The sequence below is a fragment of the Lithobates pipiens genome, unplaced genomic scaffold, assembly GCF_037356315.1.
Source record: "Lithobates pipiens isolate NorthernLeopardFrog02 unplaced genomic scaffold, aLitPip1_a1.2 Scaffold_19, whole genome shotgun sequence".
In the NCBI taxonomy this organism is placed as follows: domain Eukaryota; kingdom Metazoa; phylum Chordata; class Amphibia; order Anura; family Ranidae; genus Lithobates; species Lithobates pipiens.
In genome coordinates, this window is record NW_027507764.1 from 85808883 (window position 1) to 85836765 (window position 27883).

At 42.5% G+C, this 27883-nt stretch overlaps 1 protein-coding gene across 1 annotated transcript in view; it reads left to right on the forward strand.

Moving 5' to 3' along the window:
- Positions 1-26716, forward strand: part of LOC143996145 (mycocerosic acid synthase-like) — a 99987-nt gene extending 73271 nt beyond the window's left edge. Inside the window, exons 5-6 of the mRNA XM_077491031.1 lie at positions 15497-15678; positions 20559-26716. Of these exons, the coding sequence (XP_077347157.1) occupies positions 15497-15678; positions 20559-26042 (5666 nt within the window). The 3' untranslated portion in view covers positions 26043-26716. The remainder of the gene's footprint in view (positions 1-15496; positions 15679-20558) is intronic.
- Positions 26717-27883: the final 1167 nt, after the last annotated feature.

A 27883-nucleotide genomic window follows, 5' to 3' on the forward strand; every position in this document is an offset into this window, starting at 1 on the left:
ATCCGGGAGGAGATGCCTGAGGAGCTTTGTGATTTCTGGCTACACAACATGGGATCTACTGGTCCCCCGTGTACCAGGGATGTGTTCAAAGCATGGATGAGGGATGAAAATATCAGGAAAATAGCCAAGAGGAGGAGGGATTATGTGCAGTCTCTGTGGCAGTTGGACAATCGTGCCCAGGAGCAGGAGAGAAGGTCTGTTGATAGTCCAAGCTCTGCTAATTATGTTACCTGGCAATGCACACCTAGGGAGTTATCGCTGTTACGGGTGGACTTAACCAAAAAATCCATGTTGTCTAGTGCCCAGAGGGTGTTTGAATACGGGGACAAAAATGGAAAGCTTTTGGCCTGGCTGGCCAAGGGGCAATACGCAACGACCTATATTGGGAGGCTGAGAGACGCTGACGGTTCCCCCTTGATCACCTCTGCTGCGATTAACGCTTGATTCCTACAGTTCTACCAGGAACTTTACTCATCCAGGGTTGGCTATACGATCGCTGACTTATCCAAATTTCTCGATCACATAGACTTCCCTGCCTTAGACCCGGTTCAACAGGCGGACCTGGATAGGGGCATAACACTTGAAGAAGTGCAGGTGACTCTGGGTTGCATGCAGGCGGGCAAGGCCCCGGGCCCTGATGGTATACCAATCGAGTTTTACTCGGCCCATCAGGAGCTGCTGGCCCCTAGACTGGTTTCCCTCCTCTCCCAATTTGCCACCCTTGACTCACTCCCGGACTCCATGACTGAGGCGGTGGTGGTGTTGGTGCCCAAACCTGGCAGGGACCCCGAAGACTGTGCCACATATTGGCCCATATCGCTGCTAAATGCAGATGCTAAGCTGCTAGCAAAGATTCTGGCGACGGTGATTGAAGACCTGGTACATCAGGATCAGACGGGGTTCATGCCGGGGAAGGGCACCGACATCAACATACATAGACTTTTTCTTATTTTCTATTTTCTATTTTCATAGACTCTGGACACGGAGAAAGCTTTTGACTCCGTAGAATGGGTATATCTCTGGGAGGTATTAAAAAGATTTGGTTTTGGTCCCAAATTTTTAAAATGGCTGCGCATGCTATATGGAGCTCCTAAGGCCAGGATCCGCACCAATGACACACTTTTTAAGTTTTTTCTCCTCCGGGGGGGCACCAGGCAAGGTTGCCTGTTATCGCCCAGCCTCTTTGCGCTAGCTCTCGAGCCGTTGGCTATACTGATTCGGGGGTCCACTGCAGTTCAAGGACTCAAGGTTGGCCCTCTGGAGGAGAAAATCTCGCTTTATGCGGACGATGCTCTATTATACTTGCATGACACTGGAACTTCATTGCAAACGGCTTTAGAAATCTTTAACGAATTTTGAAGTCTGTCCTCTTCCCGTTAGACCCCCAGGCCTGAGCAATGCAGTCATCATCTCCCCTGTTGTGGGTGCAAGAGTTTTGGTGCTTGGGTGTTGTCGTGACGAAGAACCTCTGGGCCTTTGGTCGCCTTAATCTCCAGCCCATAGTTGGTAAACTTAAAGAACACTGCTCTAAGTGGAAGGACCTCCCACTTTCTTTACTGGGACGGATTAACATCCTGAAAATGATATACCTGCCAAAGTTTAATTATATGTTCCGCAACTGCCATGTGTGACTCCCTAGCTCCTTCTTTAGGGAGCTGGAGGGGTACATTGGCTCGTTGATGTGGGGGGGGGGGCTGTCCCCTAAGCTGGCCAGGTCGACCCTGCAGCTGCTGGTTTGGTGCGGGAGCCTGGCACTGCCTATCTTGCAAATTTATTACTGGGCGGCGATACTGGTTATGGTGAGGTGGTGGTTTGAACAATCTAGGGTTAATGCAGCTACGGGTCTGGAGGCGGATATCTTGGGCTCTTTGGGTGAGCTTGGTAACTTGGTGTATAGAGGGCCTATGGCCTATTGTTTCCTTCCATCCCCCACTAAAATAACCCTTAGGGTATGGGTGACAGCCAGGAAGAGATTCCTACGAATGGATCAACATTCGCCCTACACCCCGTTGTGGGGAAACCCTTCCATTGCCCATTTTAGGACAATTCTGGACCCGCAGTTGTGTGCCCGATACGGCATTAAGGTTCTACAGGACGTTTTCAAGGCAGGCTCCCTGCCAATTCGATCCAATTCGATCTTGACACTAAGATTACTTCCCTATTCTGTACTGTGGCTGGGCCAGGGGGGTGGGGTTGGGATTGAAATGGTTGATGGATCTTCCCTTAGACCCGGATGGGCAATATGTGAGTTTACATGCAATGTGCGAGGGGATTGACATGGTGGTCATTTACTATATGTGCCTCCCCCGGCGAGTCTCTCGTTACTACATAAGGTTCTGGCCATTGTGGCTGGGTACCTGGTGACCAACATTGTTCTTACTGGGGACTTTAATTTGAACCCAGACCCGGGTGCCGATAGACTCGCTGCCGGACAGGTGACTGACTCTAGCCTGGCTAGGTGGGCGGAAACATTTGGCCTGCATGACGCATTGCGATGGAAACACCCTGTGGCAAGACAATTTACGTGTCACTCGTGTACACATGCTACATCTATGTTCTATGTTAGTGCCTCTCTATTGCAAAGGGTTTCTGCGGTTTCTATTTTGCCACACGGCCTTTCAGACCATCCCCCGGTGATGCTGACCTTGAGCACAGACTTGGTGGTGGGGTTGGGACTCTAGAGACTCTCCAGATACTGGATCACAGATGAAAAGGTGGTACCATTGATGCTGTCAGAGTTGAGGGATTGCTGGACCCATAATGACCACTCAGCACCACCGGCCTCTGTATGGGATGCATTTAAAGCATATGCTAGGGGGAGATATCAATTTAACATTGCCAAAATTAGGAAGGAATCGAGACTTGAACTTTCAGAGGCAGAACTTCGAGCTGTAAGATTGGAAGACCAATATGCGGGTTCCCCGAGTCAGAGTACACATTTGGATATGGTTGCAGCATACAGGGAACTGGCACTGATCCGCACCATCTCCTGCCGCCGTTTCCTCCTCTCCCAGACACAGAACAAGGTGAACGGCCTGGGAGGCTGTCGGCGTGGCTGGTGACGGACCCTGTCCAGATCAATGCCCGGTTTGAACAGTATTATGCATGCCTATATGAGTCCAGGGCTACGTACTCCCTAGAAGACTTAACCTCTTTCCTAGATAAAATTGAATTCCCCGCTCTGACTCATGAAGCTGCGCAGACACTAGAGAGACCCATTACCCTGACAGAGGTTCAGAAAGCTATAAAATACCTCCAGGCAGGGAAAACACCAGGCCCTGACAGACTCCCATTGGAGTTCTACAAGACCAATTTGGAAGTAGTAGGCCCATACTATCTCTCAACCCCCACCAAGACCTTACGAACGAATGACCTCCCAGACTCCTTCTCAGAGGCTATAATTGTACTTATACCGAAGCCAGGGAAGGACACTGAACTGTGTTCTTCTCATAGGCCAATATCTTTACTAAATGTACTAAATGTTGACGCTAAAGTATTGACGAAGATACTGGCCAATAGATTAAACACGGTAATTCTTTCATTAGTCCATGGGGACCAGACCGGCTTTATGCCTGGCAAAGGCACTGATACTAATATACAGCATCTCTACACCAACATAGCATGGTTTGGGGTGGGGGATGGGGGGAGCGGTGGCCTCTCTGGATGCAGAGAAGGCCTTCGATTCTGTGGAATGGGGCTTTCTCTGGCAGGTCCTTGTCAGGTTTGGGTTTGGCCAAAATGTATTGCCTGGATCCAACAGCTGTATGCCTCCCCGACAGCTCATGTGCGCACTGGTGGGGTCCTCTCTCCCCCTTTCCCCAGGGCTGTTTGCCCGAGCCATTGAACCTGAGGCAATTCTCCTTTGTTCAATGGGGGGGGTGGCGGGACTGCAGGTGGGTCCCTTGGTAGAAAGTATATCACTATACGTGGATGACACACTTTTGTACCTTGGGGACACCTCTGACTCCATGACGGCAGCTTTGAGGGTCATAGATGAGTATGGTAATTTCTCTGGGGTCAGAGTTAATTGGGGAAAATCCCGTGTATTTTTGCTCTCTGAGGCCGCGTACACACGGGCGGACTGTTCGCCCAACTTTGTCCGCTGAACAGTGTTTGGGCGGACAGTCCGCTCGTGTGTGGGCTTTCAGCGGACAGTTTCAGCGGACAGTTGGACGGACAAGGTTTTTCGGAATTTCCGAAAAACTGTCCGCTGAAACCTTGTTTCAGCGAACAGCCCGCTCGTGTGTAGGCTTGTTCGTCAAACAAAGTTGCGCGCATGCTCAGAAAGGATTTTCACGCCGAAAGCTATAATGCAGTGTATAGGACGTCGTATTTTTCGTCCCGTCGTACGTGCCGTTCACGTCATCGCGCACGGTTTCAGCAAACTGTTCGTCCGTCGTGTGTGGCCATGTCCGTCCATGCTAAGTTTGAGCGGACTGTTTGCCGAAACTGTTGGACGGACAAAGTTGGGCGAACAGTCCGTGCGTGTGTACGCGGCCTGACTCAACGCCCCCTCCACCCTCATCGCCCCCCCTGCAAAGAGTTTCCCGCTTTCGATATTTAGGGATTGAGATTACTAATGACCTCTCGCAGTATCTAGCAGACAATCTCTATCCAATCTTACATGCCCTAACGGCGAAATGCCAAATTTGGAAGACGTTACCGCTGACTCCAGTGGGGCGGGTTAATCTATTAAAAAATTACTTTTCTCCACAAATGTTTATACGTTTTTAGAAATACCCCGGTTCCAATTCCTACAACATTCTTCTGCAAACTAGATGAAATAGTCTCTTCATTAATTTGGGGCGGAAGGGCCTCGCGGATTTCTAAGGCCAAACTGAAACTCCCTCTGTCTCTGGGTGGTCTATCATTACCCTGTTTCCAAAGATACTACTGGGCAGCGATTAGTCACTGTCCGCTGGTGGTTCACCCAAACTAAAAACAGAGCTATGCCCTAAGTGTCAGCAGGCAGTTTGAACATACTACTGGGACTGTCGGATTATCCAGAGCTTCTGGGAGCAGGTGCTGGTAGGCATTAATGCAGTCACCGATCTTTTAGTATCAATGGAGCCCAAGGTGCTTCTTTTGGGTATAACAGACCTAGCAACACATTCCACTCAGAAGAGTCTTTTGCTGTTTTATCTCTGCTTTTATGCCAGGAAGGTGTTGCTGCAAGCTTGGAAGTTGATGTCTCCCCCTACACTCACCCAGTGGCACTCACTGATGGACTCGGTATTACCACTCTACAAACTAACGTATATGGGGTGGAAATTTCCGAAGAAATTTGGTAACATCTGGGATCTGTGGATAAGAGCTAGATCACTCACGGTCTAACAGCGGAAATGTCAAAGGGATATGATCTTGGTGTGCTACTGGTACTAACCTGAGACCCCATAACGGTGGTGAATGAGTCCTTTTTTTATGTGTATATCCATTCAGTGTGCTTTTCTATTGTTGTATTATCCTATGAGCTGGTAGGCTGTGCCCTTTACCTGTCCCCCCCCATGCTCGATGACATTTTGACAGGCAGGATTGATGGTGTTGATCTGTGTAGGTAACTGCATATATGGAACTGTGCATAAGTTGTAACGATGCTTTATTTTATTAATAAAGACATTTCTGTTAAAAAAAAAGTACCCTAGACTGTGATCGCAAGAGGGAAACAAATCAAACACAGAGATTTCTTTAATTTCTTTAATTTGCAGTGTCTGGTGTGGATCCAGGTGACTTTTCCTTCAAGTTTTGCAAAACTGTACATGAAATAGATGCTGTATTGAGTCTCCAAGCATTTCCTTATATATAAATGTCTCTTAACAATCCACAAGTCACCTGGCTTTAGTTTTAGATCCTTCCAAACTTTTAGGATCTGGAATTGGGGAGAAAACACATAAATGAGTTTGTCAAAAACCTTAAAAGATCAGCAAAATTCTCTGTGAGATCCGAATGGAGGACTTCAATTGATGAGACAAAATATAAGCAAGTGAGTAACACACTCCCAAACCAAATCCCATAGGGAGAGGGTCCGACATCCCCTTAGGGGCTTGATAAAATATCAGAAAACATTTAGGCAAAAGTTTTCTAGTTTCTTACTCTACTTTATCCGCTACATTGTAGACAGTAGGGGGTGTAAAAATAAAACCTCAAAACTTCTATTAAGGACTCTAAAAAATTATTTCCTCTGTTACTCTCTGTAGATTCTGCACTCTGTACTTAAACTACTTCTGATAACCCTTTTTACTGTGGCCTTTGCAGTAGTATTTGCCACTAGACTTTCAGAAAACATGTCCATACAAACAAAATACATACTTGTAAGATCCTGACTTGGGCATCTGGATATATCTTTTTATCTCTGGAAGGGATGTTCAGCTTTTGGTAACACCTTTGGTAACAGGTAAAACAAGAAGTGGTATGTTATAAAAACAACTGTGGAGAACCCTGGCTCTATCCCACTCTCATTTACTAAGGCAGCCATAACTGTTTGTGACTGATGACACGGTCCATGTGTCAAGCTGGAGGGAAAAGAGTGTCTGGTATGCCGCGTACACACGATCAAACAAGCGGGTGGAAAAGTCCGGCAAACTCAAGTCCGCCGGACAATCCCCCCGTGTGTAGCCTCCGGCATACTTTTTTGACCCGAAAGTACGGCGGACTTAGAAAGTAGTTTTGCACTCCAGTCTTCCCGCCGGACTCGCATTTCGGCGGACAATCCGGCCGTGTGTATGCCAGTCCGCCGTACTTTTGAAATGAGCGGACTTTTCCGGGAGAAAAGTCCGCTCATTTCGAGGGGGTCTCCAGGTAGGCGGGGCCCGCAAGGACACGTCGCTGGCCGCGCCACCTGGTATGGACTTAAAGGGGAAAAAATCGGCGTGGGGGTCCCCCAAGTCCACAACAGACCCGTGTCCAAGCACGCTACCCGGCTGGCCAGGAAAGGAGGGGCGAGCGAGCGCACCCCCCCGAGCCGTACCAGGCAGCGTGCCCTCAACATGGGGGGTGCCTTGGGGAAGGGGGGCGCGCGGCCCCCCCTCACCCCATAGCACCTTGTCCCCATGTTGATGAGGACAAGGGCCTCTTCCCGACAACCCTGGCCGTTGGTTGTCGGGGTCTGCGGGCGAGGGGCTTATCGGAATCCGGGAGCCCCCTTTAATAAGGGGGCCCCCGGATACCGGCCCCCCACCCTATGTGAATGAGTATGGGGTACAATGTACCCCTACCCATTCACCTGTAAAATAAAGTACAAAAAAAAACCCAACACACAAGATAAAATAATTTATTGCACAGCTCCGGGGGTCTTCCGTCTTCGGGGGTCTTCTCGCCGGACTCCTCCGCTATCTTCTTATAGCTCTTTTACTAGCAGAGGAGCCCGGCATTCTTCTTCGTCGCCGCCCTCTTCTTCCGACTTCGGGGGTCGCCCCTCCTTTCCTGGCCAGCCGGGTAGCGTGCTCGGACAAGGGTCTGTTGTGGACTTGGGGGGGACCCCCACGCTGATTTTTTTCGGCGTTGGGGTTCCCCTTTAAGTCCATACCAGGTGGCGGGGCCAGCGGCGTCACCTTCGCAGGCCCCGCCTACCTGGGGATGCGCTCGAAATGAGCGGACTTTCCTCCGCGTGCCTGGGTGAGTCCGTTCAGTAGGGGTAGGCATAAATTATCACCTTTTCCAAAGTCTTATTGCGTAAGAAATTGTCCTCTGTGGACCACTTGTTCTTCTCATTCTGGGGTCCCTAAAGTTGAATTATTTATCCCAGCTATATACTGGGCCAGAACTAGGGTGGAATCTGCACAGTCTCAGCAAGTGTCCTTGGCTGTAAATGCAGCATCCTTAGTCGTCTGGTCTGCTTCCATATGAGAGTTTTAAAGTTAGAATGGCTACCCTAGCAAGCACCTGGAAGGCTGAAAACAGCCGATCATATTAATTTGGCGTGCTTGATTGGTTTACCTGCCGAAGTAAAAACAAACTTCTGGCCCTTCAAATGGAAGCAAAAGCTCTCTATATCTCGCCTATCTATATAAATATATACTTTTTATAGCTCACAGGCTTTGCTAAAACATGGAGCTCTGCTTCTTGATCTGGGGAAAAAAGGATCCAATGACTCTGAATACAGAATATCCTCCTGGTTGATAAACTGCATACTCAGAATGGGCATTTAATTTAATACATGGGTCTTCAGGGAGTGTGTCCTGCACTGGGCTCACAGAAGCTGATTCCTACAACATCAATGTAACACATGTAACACAATGTAACACATGTGTTTTTTCTTTGTCTTCAGCCTCCTCCAATAGAGGCAATAAGGTGGCTGGATTCAAATGTATAAATTTTTTATTGTTAGATTTGTACATAAACAAGCAAAATAAATTCATATTTTGAACCTTTCATTAGACAAACATTTAGTTAGCTATATATTTTCTGTGCAGAACGTTGGATCATTAAAAATTAAATATTTGACCAAAATAATGTCTGTAACTTTGTCTAATAGCACCTTTGCATAAAAGCTACAGCTCTGATATATTGGGGTGAACCCTTCATTACTGGGTAAAGCTTGCATAAATATAACAATGGCTTCTTTTCTATCATGCTTTTTGTGTAATGCCGCGTACACACGAGCGGACTGTATGGCGTACTTAGTTCGTCATACAATCCGACGGACAGTCCGTCGTACTTTCGACTGAACGGACTTGACCACACACGGATGCACAAACAGTCCGTCGAAAGCTTGCGCGATGACGTGTACAGCACGTACGACGGGACTAGAAATAGGAAGTCCAAGACACAGCAAAGCACCCTTCCGCCGTGTAAATCCTTTCTGGGCATGCGCCATTCTTAGTCCGTCGAACTAGCATACTGACGAGCGGATTGTCTGCTGAAACCAAAGTACGACGGACAGAATTTCGAAAAATCCGAAATTCTTAGTACGCCGGACTGCACGCTGAAAAAGTCCGCTGAAGCCCACACACGAGCGGATTGTCCGCTGAAATGTGTTTTGACGGACTAAGTACGCCATACAGTCCGCTCGTGTGTACGCGGCATAAGAACTCCAGTTTCATGTTTCAAAAAGACAACAATATATATGATGGACCAGAAAGCACTTGGCCATCAAAAACGACAAAACAACTGGCTGCAGGTGGCATATATCCTAAGGCCGCGTACACACACGGGGACTGTTTGCCGAAACTAAGTTCGTCAAACAGTCCGCTCAAACTTTTGAATGAAGGAACTTGCCCACACACGGCACTTTTTTTGAGCGGACTTAGTTCGTCGTACTAAGTCCGCGCAACTTTTGAAAGCCCACACACGAGGCAACAGTCCGCTCATTTCGAGCGCGTGTGAAGGTAGGCGGGGCCCGCGACGGAGACGTCGCGGGCTCCCCCGCCTGGAATGGACTTAAAGGGGAACCCCAACGCCGAAAAAAATCGGCGTGGGGGTCCCCCCAAAGTCCACAACAGACCCTTGTCCGAGCACGCTACCCGGCCGGCCAGGAAAGGGGGGCGAGCGAGCGCGCCCCCCCTCCTGAGCCGTACCAGGCCGCGTGCCCTCAACATGGGGGGTGCCTTGGGGAAGGGGGGGCCGCGCGGCCCCCCCCACCCCAAAGCACCTTGTCCCCATGTTGATGAGGACAAGGGCCTCTTCCCGACAACCCTGGCCGTTGGTTGTCGGGGTCTGCGGGCGGGGGACTTATCAGGATCCGGGAGCCCCCTTTAATAAGGGGGCCCCCGGATACCGGCCCCCCACCCTATGTGAATGAGTATGGGGTACAATGTACCCCTACCCATTCACCTGTAAAATAAAAGTACCCAAAAAAAAACACAACACAGCTCCGGGGGTCTTCCGTCTTCGGGGGTCTTCTCGCCGGACTCCTCCACTATCTTCGTGTAGCTCTTTTGCTAGCGGAGGAGTCCGGCTTTCTTCCTCCCCGCCGCCGGCCTCTTCTCCCGACTTCGGGGGTCTTGTCCCCCTCTTCGGTTCTTCTGCCGGGCCACCGCGCCTTCTTGTAGCTCTTTTGCAGGCGGTGGCCCGGTCTTCTGTCGCCGCCGTCGCCGCTGTCGCCGCCGCCTCCCGTTCTTCTTCTTCTTCTTCTCCAGGAGATGTTGACACGACGCTCTCTCCGGCCGGAATGCCAGAGCCGCCCTGCGCTGCCACTTATATAGTGACAATGGGGCGGTGTCACATGGTATATGTCACATGGGTTGGTCACATGGGTTGATGTCACATGGGGACTATGACATCGTAAGGGCGGGGTCACCATGTGACCAACCCATGTGACATATACCATGTGACACCGCCCCATTGTCACTATATAAGTGGCAGCTCAGGGCGGCTCTGGCATTCCGGCCGGAGAGAGCGTCGTGTCAACATCTCCTGGAGAAGAAGAAGAAGAAGAATAAGAAGAAGAAGAACGGAAGGCGGCGACAGCGACAGCGGCGACAGAAGACCGGGCCACCGCCTCTAAAAGAGCTATAAGAAGGTGCGGTGGCCCGGCAGAAGAACCGAAGAGGGGGACAAGACCCCCGAAGTCGGGAGAAGAGGCCGCCGGCGGGGAGGAAGGAAGCCGGACTCCTCCGCTAGCAAAAGAGCTACACGAAGATAGCGGAGGAGTCCGGCGAGAAGACCCCCGAAGACGGAAGACCCCCGGAGCTGTGCAATAAAATATTTTATCTCGTGTGTTGTGTTTTTTTTTTTTGGGTACTTTTATTTTACAGGTGAATGGGTAGGGGTACATTGTACCCCATACTCATTCACATAGGGTGGGGGGCCGGTATCCGGGGGCCCCCTTATTAAAGGGGGCTCCCGGATTCCGATAAGCCCCCCGCCCGCAGACCCCGACAACCAACGGCCAGGGTTGTCGGGAAGAGGCCCTTGTCCTCATCAACATGGGGACAAGGTGCTTTGGGGTGGGGGGGCCGCGCGGCCCCCCCTTCCCCAAGGCACCCCCCATGTTGAGGGCACGCGGCCTGGTACGGCTCAGGAGGGGGGGCACGCTCGCTCGCCCCCCTTTCCTGGCCGGCCGGGTAGCGTGCTCGGACAAGGGTCTGTTGTGGACTTTGGGGGGACCCCCACGCCGATTTTTTTCGGCGTTGGGTTCCCCTTTAAGTCCATACCAGGCGGCGGTGCCCGCGACGTCTCCTTCGCGGGCCCCGCCTACCTGGAGACGCGCTCGTAATGAGCAGACTTTCCTCCGAGCGGGAACAGTTTGCTCATTTCGAAAGTGGCCTACACACGGGCGGACTGTTCGCTCAAACAAAGTTTCAGCGGACAGTTTTTCGGAATTTCCGAAAAACTTTGTTCGTCAAACTGTCCGCTGAAACTGTCCGCTGAAGCCCCACACACGGGCGGACTGTCCGCTGAAACACTGTTCAGCGGACAAAGTTGAGCGATCAGTCCGCCCGTGTGTACGCGGCCTTAGAGGGTGTGTGGACTTGATGTGATTGGTCTGTGATATTTAAATGTTATTTATTATTTGGCCGCGTACACACGCGGGGACTGTTCGCCCAACTTTGTCCGCTGAACAGTGTTTCGGCGGACAGTCCGCTCGTGTGTGGGCTTTCAGCGGACAGTTTCAGCGAACAGTCTGCTGAACAAAGTTTTTCGGAAATTCCGAAAAACTGTCTGCTGAAACTTGGTTTCAGCGAACAGTCCCCTCGTGTGTAGGCTTGTTCGTCAAACTAAGTTCCGCGCATGCTCAGAAAGGATTTACACGCCGAAAGTTGTAATGCAGTGTATAGGACGTCGTATTTTCCGTCCCGTCGTACGTGCCGTTCACGTCATCGCGCACGGTTTCAGCAAACTGTTCGTTCGTCGTGTGTGGCCATGTCCGTCCATGCTAATTTTGAGCGGACTGTTCGCTGAAACTGTTTGACGGACAAAGTTGAGCGAACAGTCCCCGCGTGTGTACGCGGCCTAACTCTCACATCATGGACCGCACATCAAGTTATTATCAGACTTTAAGATTTCATTTCTGTAGAAAAACTTTTTATATATCCCATCCATCTTGGCTTTGTTAAACATTATGGCAGCTGTATTCAATTAACAACCTCATCTTAATCTTTTTTTTTTCTTTCCACTCAATAAATGTGAAATTACAAAATTGTTATCTTAATCTAGACTAATCCCATTTTTACCAATTTCCCCATTAACCTGGATTAACCTGGATTTCATTTCCAACCAAAGGTTGTCTAAACCAGTTTTAATATATCTATATGTATCTATATGTATTAATAAAATTGTTAAACTCATATTAGAAATTAATACTCATATGATAATTTCAATATCACACACTAATACATATGCACAGATAAATGCCCTTAAAGGGGGGCATAATACTGTATTTATTTATTTATTAAAATTGGGGGAAAGTCGTGGGTGCGTGTTATACGCCGATCCCCACTGTCTGTGAGCCAAAAATAGCGAGTGGCGCCGAAAAATAGTGAGTGCCGCCAAAAAATACAGACCGCCCCCAAAAAATACTGAGCCGACTGTACTGTGTACTGGGATGGACTGCGAGCCGAGCCGAGCCGAGCCGAGTACACAGTACAGTCGGCGGCGCTTGCTCGGGCTGTCTCGTCGGCGGGAAATTTAAATGTGGGCAAGGCTGAAAACAGCGCTGGGCAAGCTGCAAATGACACTGGCAAGCTGCAAATTACACTGGGCAAGGCTGCAAAACGGCGCTGGGCTAGCTGCAAATGATGCTGGGCAAGCTGCAAATGACTATGGTCATTCTGCAATGATGGACAAGGCTGCAGATTCACACTGATAAGGCTGCATTGATGGACATTTAAATGTAAGTTTTTTTTTCCTTAAACTTCCCTCCTAAAACTTTTTTCCTTAAAATGCCCTCCTAAACTTGGGGTGCGTGTTATACGCCGGTGTGTGTTATAGGCCGATAAATACAGTACTTAATTTTACTAAATTTCTCTTATTTGTTTCCACTATCAAAAGATATAAAATTTGTGTAAGACACGGTTAAATGTAACCTTCATTTTACCATGTTTAGAAAACAGATTCAAAAATAATTGTGATCACATTGTTTATCATTAGATTCATTAACCCGGCACATTTTGTTATAAATGTTTTGTCTAAAAAACAGAAATTGGCATGGTGTCCTTCCAGCTTATCACCAACCTCTCATACCAGCTAAATTCTTTCATGACAGCACAAAGATAGAACTAAAGATTCCAGCATTCACAAATATACACAAATATCTCTCTAAAATCGCTTACATTTTTCCCATTTGTACACAACACATGCATATCATTCTCTCACTTTCTTTTAACACTTTTAATACTTCCTTGCTTAAACTTCTGCTTTCTTTATTTTGTAATGATATTGTTTGCATCCAATGTATTGTAATACCATACTTCACATACTGTACCTTCTATGATCAGACAGGCAGCCATATTGCTCATCCCATCTTCCCTCTCTGACAACATATAAAGCATTCTGTTTTAACTCTTATTACTGTCTCTTGACTTTACTAGTTGTAGTGCCTGACCCCAAATTCATCCCACAACTTAACATCAAAATGTCCCTTTCTGTCTAGTGTTAATTGTCACCCTTGATCCATCCCGCTCACATACATAGCTGTTCCTCTAGCTGTATACTCTGCATGATTCTTTGTCCCTGTGGACTTTGGTGGTAACCCAGTTACCCATTGTGGATCCCTGACCACTTTAAACCATTAATCTAGGGGCTCAGTATAAGTGGAACCACACCTTCGGTTCATATAAAGTGCTCCTCTTGTGCTGGGCATTTTTGAGGGTCTCTTACCCTTCAATACCTTACTTAATTTAATGCCCATAATGACTGGCCAGTCTTCTCTACATGTGCCTATATCCTATTGCCTCTAAACTACTTTATCTAGCAGATGTACTACATATACCTGTGAACAGTATTATTCTTCAATTTCTTATCTCTAACACTCCAATGGACAGTAGACAGTGACAACATAACATATAACCACCAATCAATACAGTTCGATTAAGGGGAGTAAAATAGGTACCCTTTGTCCTGAAAATGCCTTACCGATCAATGAAGTCTAATAATGTAAGCAAAAGGCTTACCTCAGCCGGCTAATTATCAGAAATTCCCGGGTCATCTCAAGCTCCTCGTTTCGGATACTCAGGGTCACCTGGGAACCCCTCCTCGGCAAAGCCCACCACCTGAAATGGATATTTTGTAGATAGGCAACTCCTATCCTCATATTGATTAGTGGTTCCAAATTAATAATAATTACTGGGCAGCACAGTGGTGTAGTGGTTAGCACTTTCACCTAGCAGCAATAGGGTTCAAATCCCGACCACAACACTATCTGCCTGGAGTTTGCATGTTCTCCCTGTGCCTGCGTGGGTTTCCTCCGGGTACTCCGGTTTCCCTCCACACTCCAAAGACATGCTGGTAGGTTAATTAGACCCTGTCCATAAGAATTGGCCATAATATGTGTATGTGTGTGTCAATGTTGTAAGTGTGTTGGGACTCTACAGGTTAAAGGACCGCATAAATAGCCGCAGATGGACACCGGTGGCAAGAAAAAGCACCCTGAGGAAATTCAGTTCGTATAGGCAGCGCTATATAAGTCATTCACTGCAGTAGGGAACAGACACAAAAGATATGCTCAGCATCTTTCCAAATAACTGTTCTCCCTTTATTATGATGCATTTGAAGGTTTTTATACACATGATTACGTAGGTATCACATTAATATTACAATTGTACGTTTATGGTAACAAAGGGCGTTACATAGGCAGGCTAATTCTAATCAGGACTCGAAAGAATGCAAAACATGTACTGAAACCATTATTAGTGCCGTGTGCACAGTGAGGGCATTGTGCAATACATATAAAAAAATACAAATAAAATAGAATTGTATACAGAACTTACACATTTCCATTAAAAAAGAAAGCTCTATTTGTGGAAAAAAAGGACATCAATTTTATTTCTCTATTTCTATTAATTCTCTAGGAATAAATAACCAATAAAAGCAATGATTTGTGTATTAGACACATATTTTTACCATTTAAAAAGATAACAATCTTTTCAGTTTGCATTAGATGAATGGAATAATAATGTTATTAATATTAATAATTATAAATAATAATTGGCCAAGTGCATAGCAACAAATGCAGTATTTGTCATGGTACAAAATATTTAAGATGGACAGATTTTGCAGGCAACAAGCTCTGCCTATCCATGACCTAACATGCACAGGGTTTCCTTAGAATATTCTCAGATGAAATAGAAAATCTAGTGGGGAAAAAAAAACACAGTTAGAAGCTGTTGTAATTACTGAAACATTAATGACCGCTGTTATGGTCTACAGCGTTTAGTTGCATAGTATACAGGGATGGAAAAAATACAACAGAGATTCTAATTTTCCCTTTATGTAAAAAGAAAGGTTTCCTCTCGATACACTTCAGTTATCAGTAATCATCAGACTTGCATTACATATTCTTACAACCAGACTTGTATTTTATAATATTAAAACACTTGAAAATGGTTCTTTCCTTTCACAGGAGATTGTGAGATGGCAATATGTGGTGGTGTCAGCTGTATCATAGATCCCCATATCTATGTTGCTCTCAGTAAAGCAAAAATGATCTCTCCTGAAGGCACAAGTAAACCATTTTCCAAAAAGGCTGATGGCTATGGAAGAGGAGAAGGATGTGGCATTGTCATTCTTAAACCTTTAAAACAGGTAAAGTGTATGTAACCACAATATTGCCTGTTCAATAAAATAAAGTATAATTAAAAAATACCTAATACTAATGAATTTGAAAACCATAATTAATTATGATCGAAACAAATTATACATAGACAGATTGCTATTAAAAATAAATAAATAAATATAAATTATAATGCAAACTCCTTATCATGGCTATATATAAATAAAAAAACATATAAACATTTACTAGCGTAAGTGTGTGTATACTGTATGTAAGTATATATATATATATATATATATATATATATATATATATATATATATTATTGTTTTTTATAGCAGTGAAAATGCAACAAAATATATAAATATACTATACAATCCTAATAGGGGGATCAAAGTGACAAATCTATATGAAATAGATATGAATGTGTGGTACAAGAAATAGTGAAACATTTTTCTCTAATTGGTGGTATATGGTATGGTATAAGATAGAAAAACTTGAAAAAAAATTCAAAAATATACAACTATATAAATGAAAAATCCAATATATAATAAATGAGTGTTAAAACAATAGCTGCAATAAAGACTGTTCACTATAGCAAAAGTAAATGAATATTTGTTACCTTTACAGCCAAGGAAGCTGCCATCATAGTTTCTGTTTGACCTGCAGTTACCATGGCGCTGCACATGTGATCAGTTATGACTCCTATCATTTAATGATTTGACAGTCTAGCTGAGAGCACAAGCACCAGAAACAGTTAGGAAAAACAGTTCAAATTAACAGGCTCAGTTCTACTTTAAGATGAAAAAAAATCCTGTGTGCTGGACTGAATTAGGATGCAAGAGTGCTAGTCACTGTTCTCTGGTCCAAGAAGATTGAGCACTGGCCGATCAGTTCTCAGGTCTTAGAGCCAATGTGGCACAGCTGCAGTATCATATCAATGCTGCAGCAGAGGTGAGTATATGTATTTGTTGTTTGTATTCCCTAAACTTCCCCTTTAACAAGCTGTGTCTTGCCCGGTCTTACTGTATATTAGATCTGTTATTGTTTAGTCTTTGGCGAAAGGTATGGATGCTTCCTCCCACATTTTGTAATCTTGATGGATATTTGAGAATGTAAACTACAAATTGGGACAACCAGCTCTGAAAGGAACTAATCAGTCATTCTATACCTGTGCTGGTGGCAAAAATTATAATTACTTTCTTCTCGAAAGATTAGCTGGTGAGGCATTTTGATACTTCACACTGGAAGCAGTCAGTAATTGTTTGATACTTAAAAAAATCCCAGCACTAACAGTATCATTTTAAATCAACATTTAAATCCTATTTCTGGAGCAGCTGCCACTGAATGGTGCAAACACCACACCACATACCCAATATAATTTAAACTATTTGAAGCGATTAAATCAACTAAACATCTATAATGATACAAAACCTACTCAATATTATTTTAAAGTGCTACCAATTAATGAATATGAATAGATAAAACAAATATATAATGTAAAAGGTATATATATATATATATATATATATATATATATATATATATATATATATATATATATATATATATATATATATATATATATATATATATATATATTGCTTAATGGGTATAAATAAGTATATAAAAAAAACTACTCATATCAATTAATTCATCGGAATATACACTCTGTAATCCATATGTACAAGTGAATAACTTGTGTAGTAAATGTCCAATCTCATATAGTAGTCCTCTAATCTTCAATTCCACCAGATAATAAGCTAATAGATCTTCTTAAATCTTCATACAAATACCAATGTGCCCTTCACCATAAACCCTCTTAGGGTATGCGCTAACCTCATCCAGTGGACCCATCAAATAAATAGGGGGGGTCATACACACTGGTTAATGCTCTTAACCATGGGTCAGCTAGATCCAAAAATCTATTTTTTTCCTCTTCTCAGCCTCAAATATGTAACGATTCATGCAGGAATTTTCATATAGGATAAAAGGAGAAGCTGATATTGCTAAAGTGCAGCATGTGTGCTAAAACTCACATTTATTTAAAACATACATGTGCACACTCATATAAAACACAGCATCTCAGAGCATTTGGGCGGCACAGTGGTGTAGTGGTTAGCACTCTTGCCTAGCAGTAAAAAGGGTCACTGGTTTATATCCCAACCATGACACTACCTGCCTGGAGTTTGCATGTTCTCCCTGTGCCTGCGTGGGTTTCCTCCAGGTACTCTGTTTTCCTCCCGCACTCCAAAGACATGCATGTAGGTTAATTGGTGTCTGTCCAAAATTCGCACTAGTATAAGAATGGGGACCTTGGATTGTGGGCTCCTTGAGGGTAGGGACTGATGTGAGTGTGCAATGTACAGGGATAGGAACAATTGTAGACACTCTCTCAGGTTGAACTGGATGGACTGGTGTCTTTATTCAACATTACTAACTATATAACTATGTAGCATGTAATAGTTGCCACAGTATCAACCAACCAACAAGATGATGTCTAGTCTCCACCTGGCATGCTAACGTCAATAACCACTGACACGTTCCCAATTGGCTTTCTCAAAGGATATGAACTTTGATATGAATATTATATGAAATTGGACATTTATTACATTTTGCATAAGTTATTCACACACATATATATATATATATATATATATATATATATATATATATATATATATATATATATATATATATATATATATATACAGTATATTTGGTATGTATGGATTACAGAGTGTATATACCAATGAATTATTTGATATGAGTTGTTTTTTATATATTTATTTACACTCAGTGGGTAAGATACATATACTCTGTAGATTATATATTTTAAATGTTTTATCTGTTCATAAAATGTATATATTACTTGGTAACACTTTAAAATAATATTGAGTAGGTTTTGTATCATTATACTTATACTATACTGACTTATACTATATTTTAGTAGATAATTAGTTTATTTAAATTAAACTGTTTGATGCTCTAAGTTCTAATTTTTTTTTTCAGAAAATAGCTTATGCAGTCAAGGGGCCCCAATGAATATCAGAAAACTGTGCAGCTTTGTAAAATGTTCAAATATTTTATTGTCATACTTGTAGGCCATTTATTTTTCCTTAAGACCCGTACACACTATCAGATTGTCTGCTGAGTTTTTCCTTCAGATTTACCAAAACCATATAATATGAGGTCAAACCTTAGGAGTTTCAATGTGTATGCAATCAGGCAGGCCCTTCTACTACATGGTTTTGGTAAATCTGAAGGAAAAACTCAGCAGACAATCTGATAGTGTGTACGGGGCTTTAAAAGCCTGGCCTAAAAACTTTTAGTTAACAACTCTCATGTCCATCTCCTGCAATGCTGGGAGTGAGCATCCAATGGTTTTCACATCCTAGCAACAAGGCCAGACATGGGGGTTGCTAACTGGGAGTTTTCAGGTCATACTTCTGATGGGACCCAAATAGCCTACAGGTATAACAACAATATTATTTAAAATTTTACAAAGTTGCATAGATTATTAAAGAGGAAGTAAACCCTGATGGGTTTACTTCCTCTTTTTTTCCCTGCAAAGGTAAAGCATAATGGACTACTATGCATCGCATAGTAGCTCATTATGTGTCACTTACCTGACACAGGAGCCAGCGAAGTCGCCGCTGTCCCCTGTAGTCCGCCGCATCCATGTTGCTTGTGGCGTCTCGCAGCTCAGACGAATCACAGCGGCGCAACCACGATGACGTCACTCCCGCGCATGCGCACGGGAGTCGCGCCTCGCAGCTCCGCCGCTGTCATACGGCGAAGCCGCGATGACGTCACTCCCGCGCATGCGCACAGGAGTCGACAAATTTGGCAAATCCATTCTTGGATTTGCCGCATTTAGTGCGCCTGCGCGCCGCTGTCTACGGCGCATGCGCCGTAGACAGCCGTGCCCATTTTCGGGCAAATATCTCCTAAACCATATAGGTTTAGGAGATATTGCTTGGACCTACAGGTAAGCCTTAATCTAGGCTTACCTATAGGTCCAAGTTGTTTGGAAGGGTTTACTTCCTCTTTAATATCCACTGGGGCCCCTTGACTGCATAGGCTATTCTTTGGAACAAGTGAACTTAGCCTTTATGAAGAAAAGGAAGGCAAGCAAAAGATGGGTTCATGTATTTGTTAAAGGAGACTTTTGCTGCCAGCACGTTGAGATAGACAGCAGGGAAAATACATCATTCACTGTCATGGTTTATCTTTGACTGTATTTTCTGAGCATAATATTGCATGCATTATCTTATTCTCTCGTTATTCTAAAATTTACTTACTGGTTGTGGTATTATCCTAGAATTACAATGCTTTGTAGCCGTGTCATGTTCGAATAAAAGTTGTACAAAGAGTCCAAAATACTACTGTTTTGTTTATTTGTTAATGTATAGCACTCAGAAATTAGCTTTAAAGTTGTCTTGTAAGTCTTACCTAACAGTTTAAGATATTAACAATAACCTTAAAACGTATATTAAACTCCACAAGACTTACAAAATGATCGAGGCTAATCAAAAGTCCAAGAAATATTTACAATACACAATTTGAGTGGACTTAACATTTAATTGGGTTAATAATCTTGATCGGATCTTGAACGGATTAATACTTCTAAACCAACATTCCTAAGACTCCTCCATGGTAGACTATAAGAAAACTTTTAGAAATCAGCACTGTAATATGGTAAAATAAGATCACTTCAGATGAGAAATGGTGAATTATAATTCATGTCTCGCACAAAAACTGGGGTGCACCTGAAATATGTTATCTTTACATTACTTCCCCAAACAAGTCTTTATACACATAATTTGTCTTTTAATAGGCACCCACTTTTCTACATTACTATATTCCCACATACTGTTTTTTCATATTTATATTTTTTTCTGTTTTACAGGCTAAAGAAGATTACAGCAAAATCTGGGGAGTCATATGTGCATGTTCAGTTAACCAAGATGGGCGGTCAGTAACACCAATTACCAAACCATCCCAAGACCAGCAGGAGAAACTATTAAAACGTATCTACACAGCTATAGATCCATGTTCTTTACAGTATGTTGAGGCTCATGGCACTGGAACACCTGTTGGGGACCCAATAGAAGTCACCAGTATAGGAAACATCATTGGGAAAAAACGCGCAAGTGGAATGAAACCTTTGAAGATTGGATCAGTTAAAGGAAATATTGGACACACTGAATCAGCTGCTGGAATGGCTGGATTAATAAAGGTTCTGCTAATGATGCATCATGAAGTGATTCCCCCATCTTTACATTATTCTAAAGAACTTAGTATTAAACAAATTGAAGAATCCAAACTAGTTGTTCCAACAGCTTGTGAAACTTGGCATGAAGATGTAAAATTTGGAAGAATGGCTGGCATTAATTGCTTTGGCTTTGGGGGAACTAATTCTCATGTCATCATCAAACAATACAAAGAAAGAAATTTCAAACATCATTCCAAAAGACCCTCTGAAATATTTGTTCTCTCAGCTTGCTCCAGCAAATCACTTCAACTCAGCATCGAAGACACAAAGCAAGAACTGAGCAAAATGCCATCATCATTATCTCTGGAAAACTTGGTCTACACTGCTGCCTGCAGAAGAAGTCATGTTAATTTCAAATGCAGAGCAGCATTTCTGGCCTCATCCCTGCCTAATCTGCAACAGCAACTTCAGTCTGTAAATACAGAGACACCCCCAGCCACAAAAAGCCCTCAGATTGTGTTTGTGTTTTGTGGGAATGGAGTCCTTTCCAAAGGGATGTGCAAGGTATTGCTAGAAAATGAGGAAGTCTTTAAAGCTAAATGTTTAGAGGTAGACAAGATGATTCAAGTTTACACTTCCCTTTCTGTTGTACAATTGCTGGAGAATGAATATGATGACTTTTCCAGCCCAGATGTTGCACAGTTGTTGCTCTTTACCATCCAGGTGTCATTGGTGGATCTTCTGAGACACTGGGGGGTGAATCCAGACTGTGTTTTGGGACATTCAGTAGGAGAAGTTGCTGCAGCTTATTGTTCTGGTCTGCTTTCGCTTGAAGATGCTGTTAAGGTTATTTATCAAAGGAGCAAATTGCAGTGTATGGTAACTGGAGGGAAAATGCTTGTGGTTGGAAATGTACCAGTAAAAGAAATATCAAATATAGTCTTGTCAAGCAATGGAAAAGCATGTATTGCTGCTTACAACAGTCCCTCCTCATGTACACTTTCTGGAGACAGAGAAGCTATACAGCAGATTAGTGATCACTTATCTCAACACTACAAGAAACGCAATATATTTCTCCATGATTTAGATGTCCCAGCTGCATACCACAGCCACTTGATGGACCCAATACTGGATGACATAAAAAACATTTTATCAAACTTACACACAAATAATTTGAAATGTGAGCTGATTTCAACAGCCACTGGTAAGCCAGCAACAAAAGGAGATTTTACAACTGGAGAATACTGGGCCAAAAATATTCGTGATCCAGTTGAGTTCGAACAAGCTATAAAAGCTTCTGCAACTAATAAAGAGCACATTGCATTTATAGAAATTGGGCCACGCAGAGCTCTACAAAAAAACATTATTGACATCCTTGGATCAAATACATTTGTTATGCCTGCTGCACATCCAAAAAATGAGCATGAAGCTCTTTTCTCTTTGCTGAGTGCTCTTTTCAAAAAGGGTTATAATCCTAATTGGAACAATATTTTTTCTGAATACAAATTCGCTCCATTTTACATTCCAAGATATCAGTTTGAGCACAACAAGCAAGATATCCGTTTTGATGAAATTAGGCACGGAAACCAATCTGCAGGCTCTCTCATTCATCCACTGGTGCACAGTGTAAGTGCAGATTTCACCAAGTTTAAATGCACTCTGTCAAAATCACTGACACCATATGTTTATGAGCACAAAAATTTGGGGTCAACCCTTGTTCCTGGTGCATTCTTTGTAGAACTTGCATTAGCAGCTACAGTAATAAGCTTAAAGCCCAAGGTACCCTTACACTCCTTAGAAATCAGTGCACATTTTTTGAATCCCTGTATTCTTCAAAGAGAATCACAGGAACTAAATGTCAAGATACACCAACAAGACCAAGTAATTCATTATGAAATTCTGACATCACATGTCTATGCAACTGGGCATGTGCAAAAATGTAACTCAAGAACAGACGGGGACAAAAGAATTTACATTCAGCATATTGTCAAGAGATGTCAGACGGTTTTCAAAAAGGAAGATGTCTATGAATTACTATCCACTTTTGGATTTGAATATGGGAAGATCTACAAACAACTGTGTGATGTTCACTATGGGGAAGAGCTGAATGAAGGGATTGCTAAGATTAAAATTGGAGATGCCAAAGAAACAATGTATGAATACCACATGCACCCAGTGATTTTGGACTGTTTCCTTCAAATGGTTGTTTGTGTTGTTGGTTCTCGAATAAAAGAAGCTGCAGCGATATTTCCATCTTCTATAGGAAGTTTAACAATTTTCCAACCTCTTCAAGAGGAAATGGTCATCTACATAAAAACAATAACAATCACTGAAAGTTACACTGAAGTCTGTGGATGCTTTGCTGATACCAATGGTTTGGTGTTGGCAGAGATAAAAAATGCCAGGATGGCATTCATGAAACAAGCAACAAGAACACAAACTAATAACTTTTTTCAAATGAATTGGACAAAAATACCAAGCTTGGAAAGTGAATCAAATGAGAAGCCAAGCCTGCTGGTTTATGCAGATAACTCTGGAGTAAGTCAGCAATTATCAGCATACATACATGAAGGAGTGAACTACATTAACTTTAACAGCTGGGATTCGGACATCGAATTACAAAAACTTCTCAGCAGTGAATGTAAAGATGTTGTGTTTATGTGGGGGATCCATAGACTCAGTGATACAATTCCAAACAATTCAACACAATATCTGGCAAAATGTTGTGAGGTCTATCGAAAACTGATTTTGGCAGTAAGACAGAAAGGTTCTGAAGCATCCATCAAGACAGTCACATTCAGAACAACAGAAAACACTGTAGATCACATTAATCCTGGTTTTGTTTTTGTTGGGATGACACGAGCTTGCATTACTGAAGTGACCAACATTACTTTTCAGCTAATCGATATTGGCTCTTCAAGTCCACAAGATGTGGCAGCACTTGCTCAAGTCCTCCTTCACTACAAACCAAATGACCACCCAGAGATAAGGATAAAAGAAGGCTGTATTTACACAGGTGAAATTATATATACAGACACTGAAGCCAGTAGACAACTGTCAGCACCCTTAGAGAAGTCAGATAATTTTACTTTGTGCACTTCAGATATTCATACTATAGCTGACCTTTCTGCTGAACCAAATAATTCTAGACTCAATAAGCTCGCAGGCAAAGATGTAGAGATAAGAATTGACAAAATAGGTGCCCACACCGAAGACTATTTTCCTGTTAGTCTTTCTAGCTGGCAATATGGAAACACATTGTACTGGAATGGTGTGGTTTCTGATAAACATAAGCTAATTGCTCTGGATTTAGCAGGAATTGTAACAGCCATTGGAAGAGATGTCCAGAAAATTCAAATTGGGGATAGAGTTGCTTCATGTTATCCAACAGTTGCAAATTCCAAAGTGAGGATTCCAGAGAGAGTTTGCTGTTTAATTAAGAAGTTTCCAATGCTAAGAGATACACCTTTTGTTTCTCTGTTTGTCTTGGCTTGGGAAATTTTACATAAGAGACTACCACGTGCAAAAAATAAACCTAGACTAACAATTGTAACAACAGAAGAAAAGTCAGTTTTGAGTACACTTTTATCAAAGGCAGCAAAACAAAGTGGCTGGGAAACCACAATATCTCCAGGAAAAACAGCTAATGGCAAGCAGTGCAGTGCCATGGTTATTCTTCCTACATCAGAAATAATATCAGGAGAAGACCTTGCCCAGCTTTCCATTCTTAAAGATGTGGTAATCATATGTGACCACAAAAATTCTACCTATTTCCACAGTTTATTAAGCAGTTGCAGACAAAACATTCACATACATATACTTGACATCGCAACTGTTTTTCAAAGAGCATACCTGCAAGAGTTTGCCAAAGACATTTACAAATGGCTTCGGTCACTGTCTTCAGACATTCCCCTCATCTTACCTAAATCTATAATTCAGTCTTCTAACAGTACTTCAAATTTGAACAATACAGTATCTAGTTATTTTAAAGCACAATCTTTACCACTCATTGAGTTAGACAATACCACAATGAGAAAGATTCCAATGTCTATCTCTGGTGCAGTTCTTTTCAAGCACAATGCTGTTTACATTGTGGCAGGTGGCCTGACTGGGTTGGGATTTGAAACAGTGAAATTTATTTCACACAATGGAGGTGGCCACATTGCTATTCTCTCAAGAAGAAACCCAAACACTGAAATGGAACAACAAATAGTCAAAGCAAGAAGTGAAAACGAGAACACTAAGATAATAACTCTACAATGTAATATAAGCCATTATGCTGATGTGAAGAAAGCAATTGATTCAATACAAAAGATTTTTCCAAATATTCCAGTCAAAGGTGTCTTTCACAGTGCTGTTGTCCTGCATGACAGCATATTAGAAATGTTAAATTTGTCACTCTTTGAGAAGGTCCTGAGCCCAAAAGTGGATGGAGTTGTGAATCTCCATCTTGCCACATTAAATCAAAAGCTGGATTATTTTGTATGTTATTCATCCATTGCATCATTTGTTGGAAACTCTGGACAAGCTAATTATGCTGCTGCCAACTCTTTCTTGGACATTTTCTGCCAATACAGAAGAAATCTCGGCCTTCCTGCCCAATCAATTAATTGGGGAGCTCTGAATACCGGGCTGTTACTTGATCGAACACAGGTTCATAACATTTTGCAAGCAAAAGGACTACTTCTAATAACTGTACCGGAAATTCATGAATACCTGAAGAGAAGCCTTCTTATAGACAATTGCCAACAAGCAATAGTCAAGTTTGATTTTAAATTGATGTATGACAACTTGGCTTCGCGCATCCCAGTTATAAAGAGGCGATTCTTTAGTTTGGTTATGGAATATGTAAACAATTTGGATGACAAAAACCAAATAAAGCAATCCAAAGTTAATAAACAAAAGTCAGAGGATTACATTTTGTCATTAGTAAGTGAACTCACAAGTGTCACAATAAGTGACATCACAATGAACAGCGTTCTGAATTCATTAGGGATTGACTCCATGTTGGCAATGACTTTACAGAATCGTATCTTTGAAGAGAAGGCAGTAAATGTTCCTGTTGTCAAACTACTGGATCCCAATACAACCATTTTAGATGTGGCATCATTTATTAAACAAAACTCTCCTGATGAAGAAAAGCTGGTGGGGAACATCATATTGGAAACCCGGTTGTAATAAAACTTGTCAAGCATACATTTAAAGTTTATCTAAATCCCAGAACTTTTTTTTTGTGTTTTGGAAAGCGTGGGGAAGAATATGCAACCCTGTCAGATTGAAATTGCTCTCTGTGGCTTGGCTAGGGAAATACACCCTCTCTGTTTAGTCTGGGGACCATTGTGACCAGAACTGAAAGGGAAAATTTAAAATTTTGAGTGGTTGATGGACTAGGAATAGAGGGGGGTCTTAGAATAAAAATGCTTGTTGCAGTAACCACTATGTCAGAGAGGATCTTACTTTAAGGAAATTTCCTCACAATTCCTGCTGTGTCTCTAGGATAGGAAGTGATTGGAATCTCTTCAATGGACACAGATATAAACTTGACAGGTGTTTTATTCATTCCCTACTCTATCCAAAAAAATAAAAAAGTAAGGCTTTTAGGTATATTTTAACTTTATAGCAAAAATATTTGGTAGAACTGTAAAAAAATCATTATTACTAAGCTAAAAGACATTTACTGGAAAATTCCAATATTAGTTTGTAATAATAGAGGACCTATGTTTATCCATATGAAAATATCACATTTGTGTTTAATATTTTTATTAGTGTATGTAAAAGTAACTTAGATGGCTTTTCATTTCTATTTAATAAACAATGTGAAATAGGATATAAAATAAAGAAGATCGCATACACCATGGCATTTAATTAATTTATTGATTGCAGTCCAAAACTATGTACCTAGAGGACCCAGTAATGAGCATTTCTAGTTTCATGGGTATCCCAAATTTGGTATATGGAACATAGGACAGGGGGTGCCACCAGTTAAAGAGGAACTGCAGTCAGCTCACATAATTTGTAATAAAAACAACTTTTCCATTCTGTAGCTTACCTCCAACCACTTTGCATATTATTTTATATATACTGTATTCTGTACTTGCCAAATATGCTGTAGAAATCTCCCTCCACTGAGTCTGGCTGCAACCATTTTAACTGTAGGCAGCTGAAGCTGCTGCGTGCTCACTTCCTAGATTTACACAGACACACAGAGGCACACCTCCAGCTCTGCAGCTCTCATTGGCCCTCTTATGACTCACTACCCCTCACTTCCTGGAAAACTTTAACAAGACTGAGAGAGAGAGCCGTGCATGATGTCATAAACCTAGGCTTTTTACCAGACAAGAAACAGGAAGTGGTCTGTATAAGCTATTTACTGGCAGAAAAAAAAAGTTTTACTATCCAAAGTTAAAACAACAAGGGCAGAAGATTTAAAGGGGTTGTAAAGGTAGAAATATTATAAGTTAGAATCGATGTCTGTTGGGTACTAATACAGAATAATGTTCTCACTTTTAATGAACTTCGTTAAATACCTGTCAAAATATTCCTTGAATATCATCCTCCTGCCTTCCTCTCTTGTCTCTATCCTTTATTTCCGGGTCTGCGGTGCATGTTCATTACAGCCACGTCACAGCCTAATGAAAACTACAGTTTCCATTAGGCTTAGCAGCATTGCGGAAGCGTGCATGCGCAGTGCCTTTTTTTATATCGCGGCTAACGAGAACGAGCAAAGTTCTCATGTACACACGCTGCCCCCAGTTTATACCCATTCCCGTCTCCCAAGCCTAAGCAGCTAGAGAAACAAAAGCAGCATGGTAAAATCTATACCTTAGGCCTATTTTATATAATTTATGTAAATTATTGAAAACATTACAAGATTAATTTATATAAAAAAAATGGCATAGTTGATGAAAAAACAAAACAAAAAAAACAATACTAATAAAAAATAAATATATAAATAAATAATAAATTAATATAAATAATGCTGATTACTGTATTTAATTTAAGGGCATAGATGATTAATT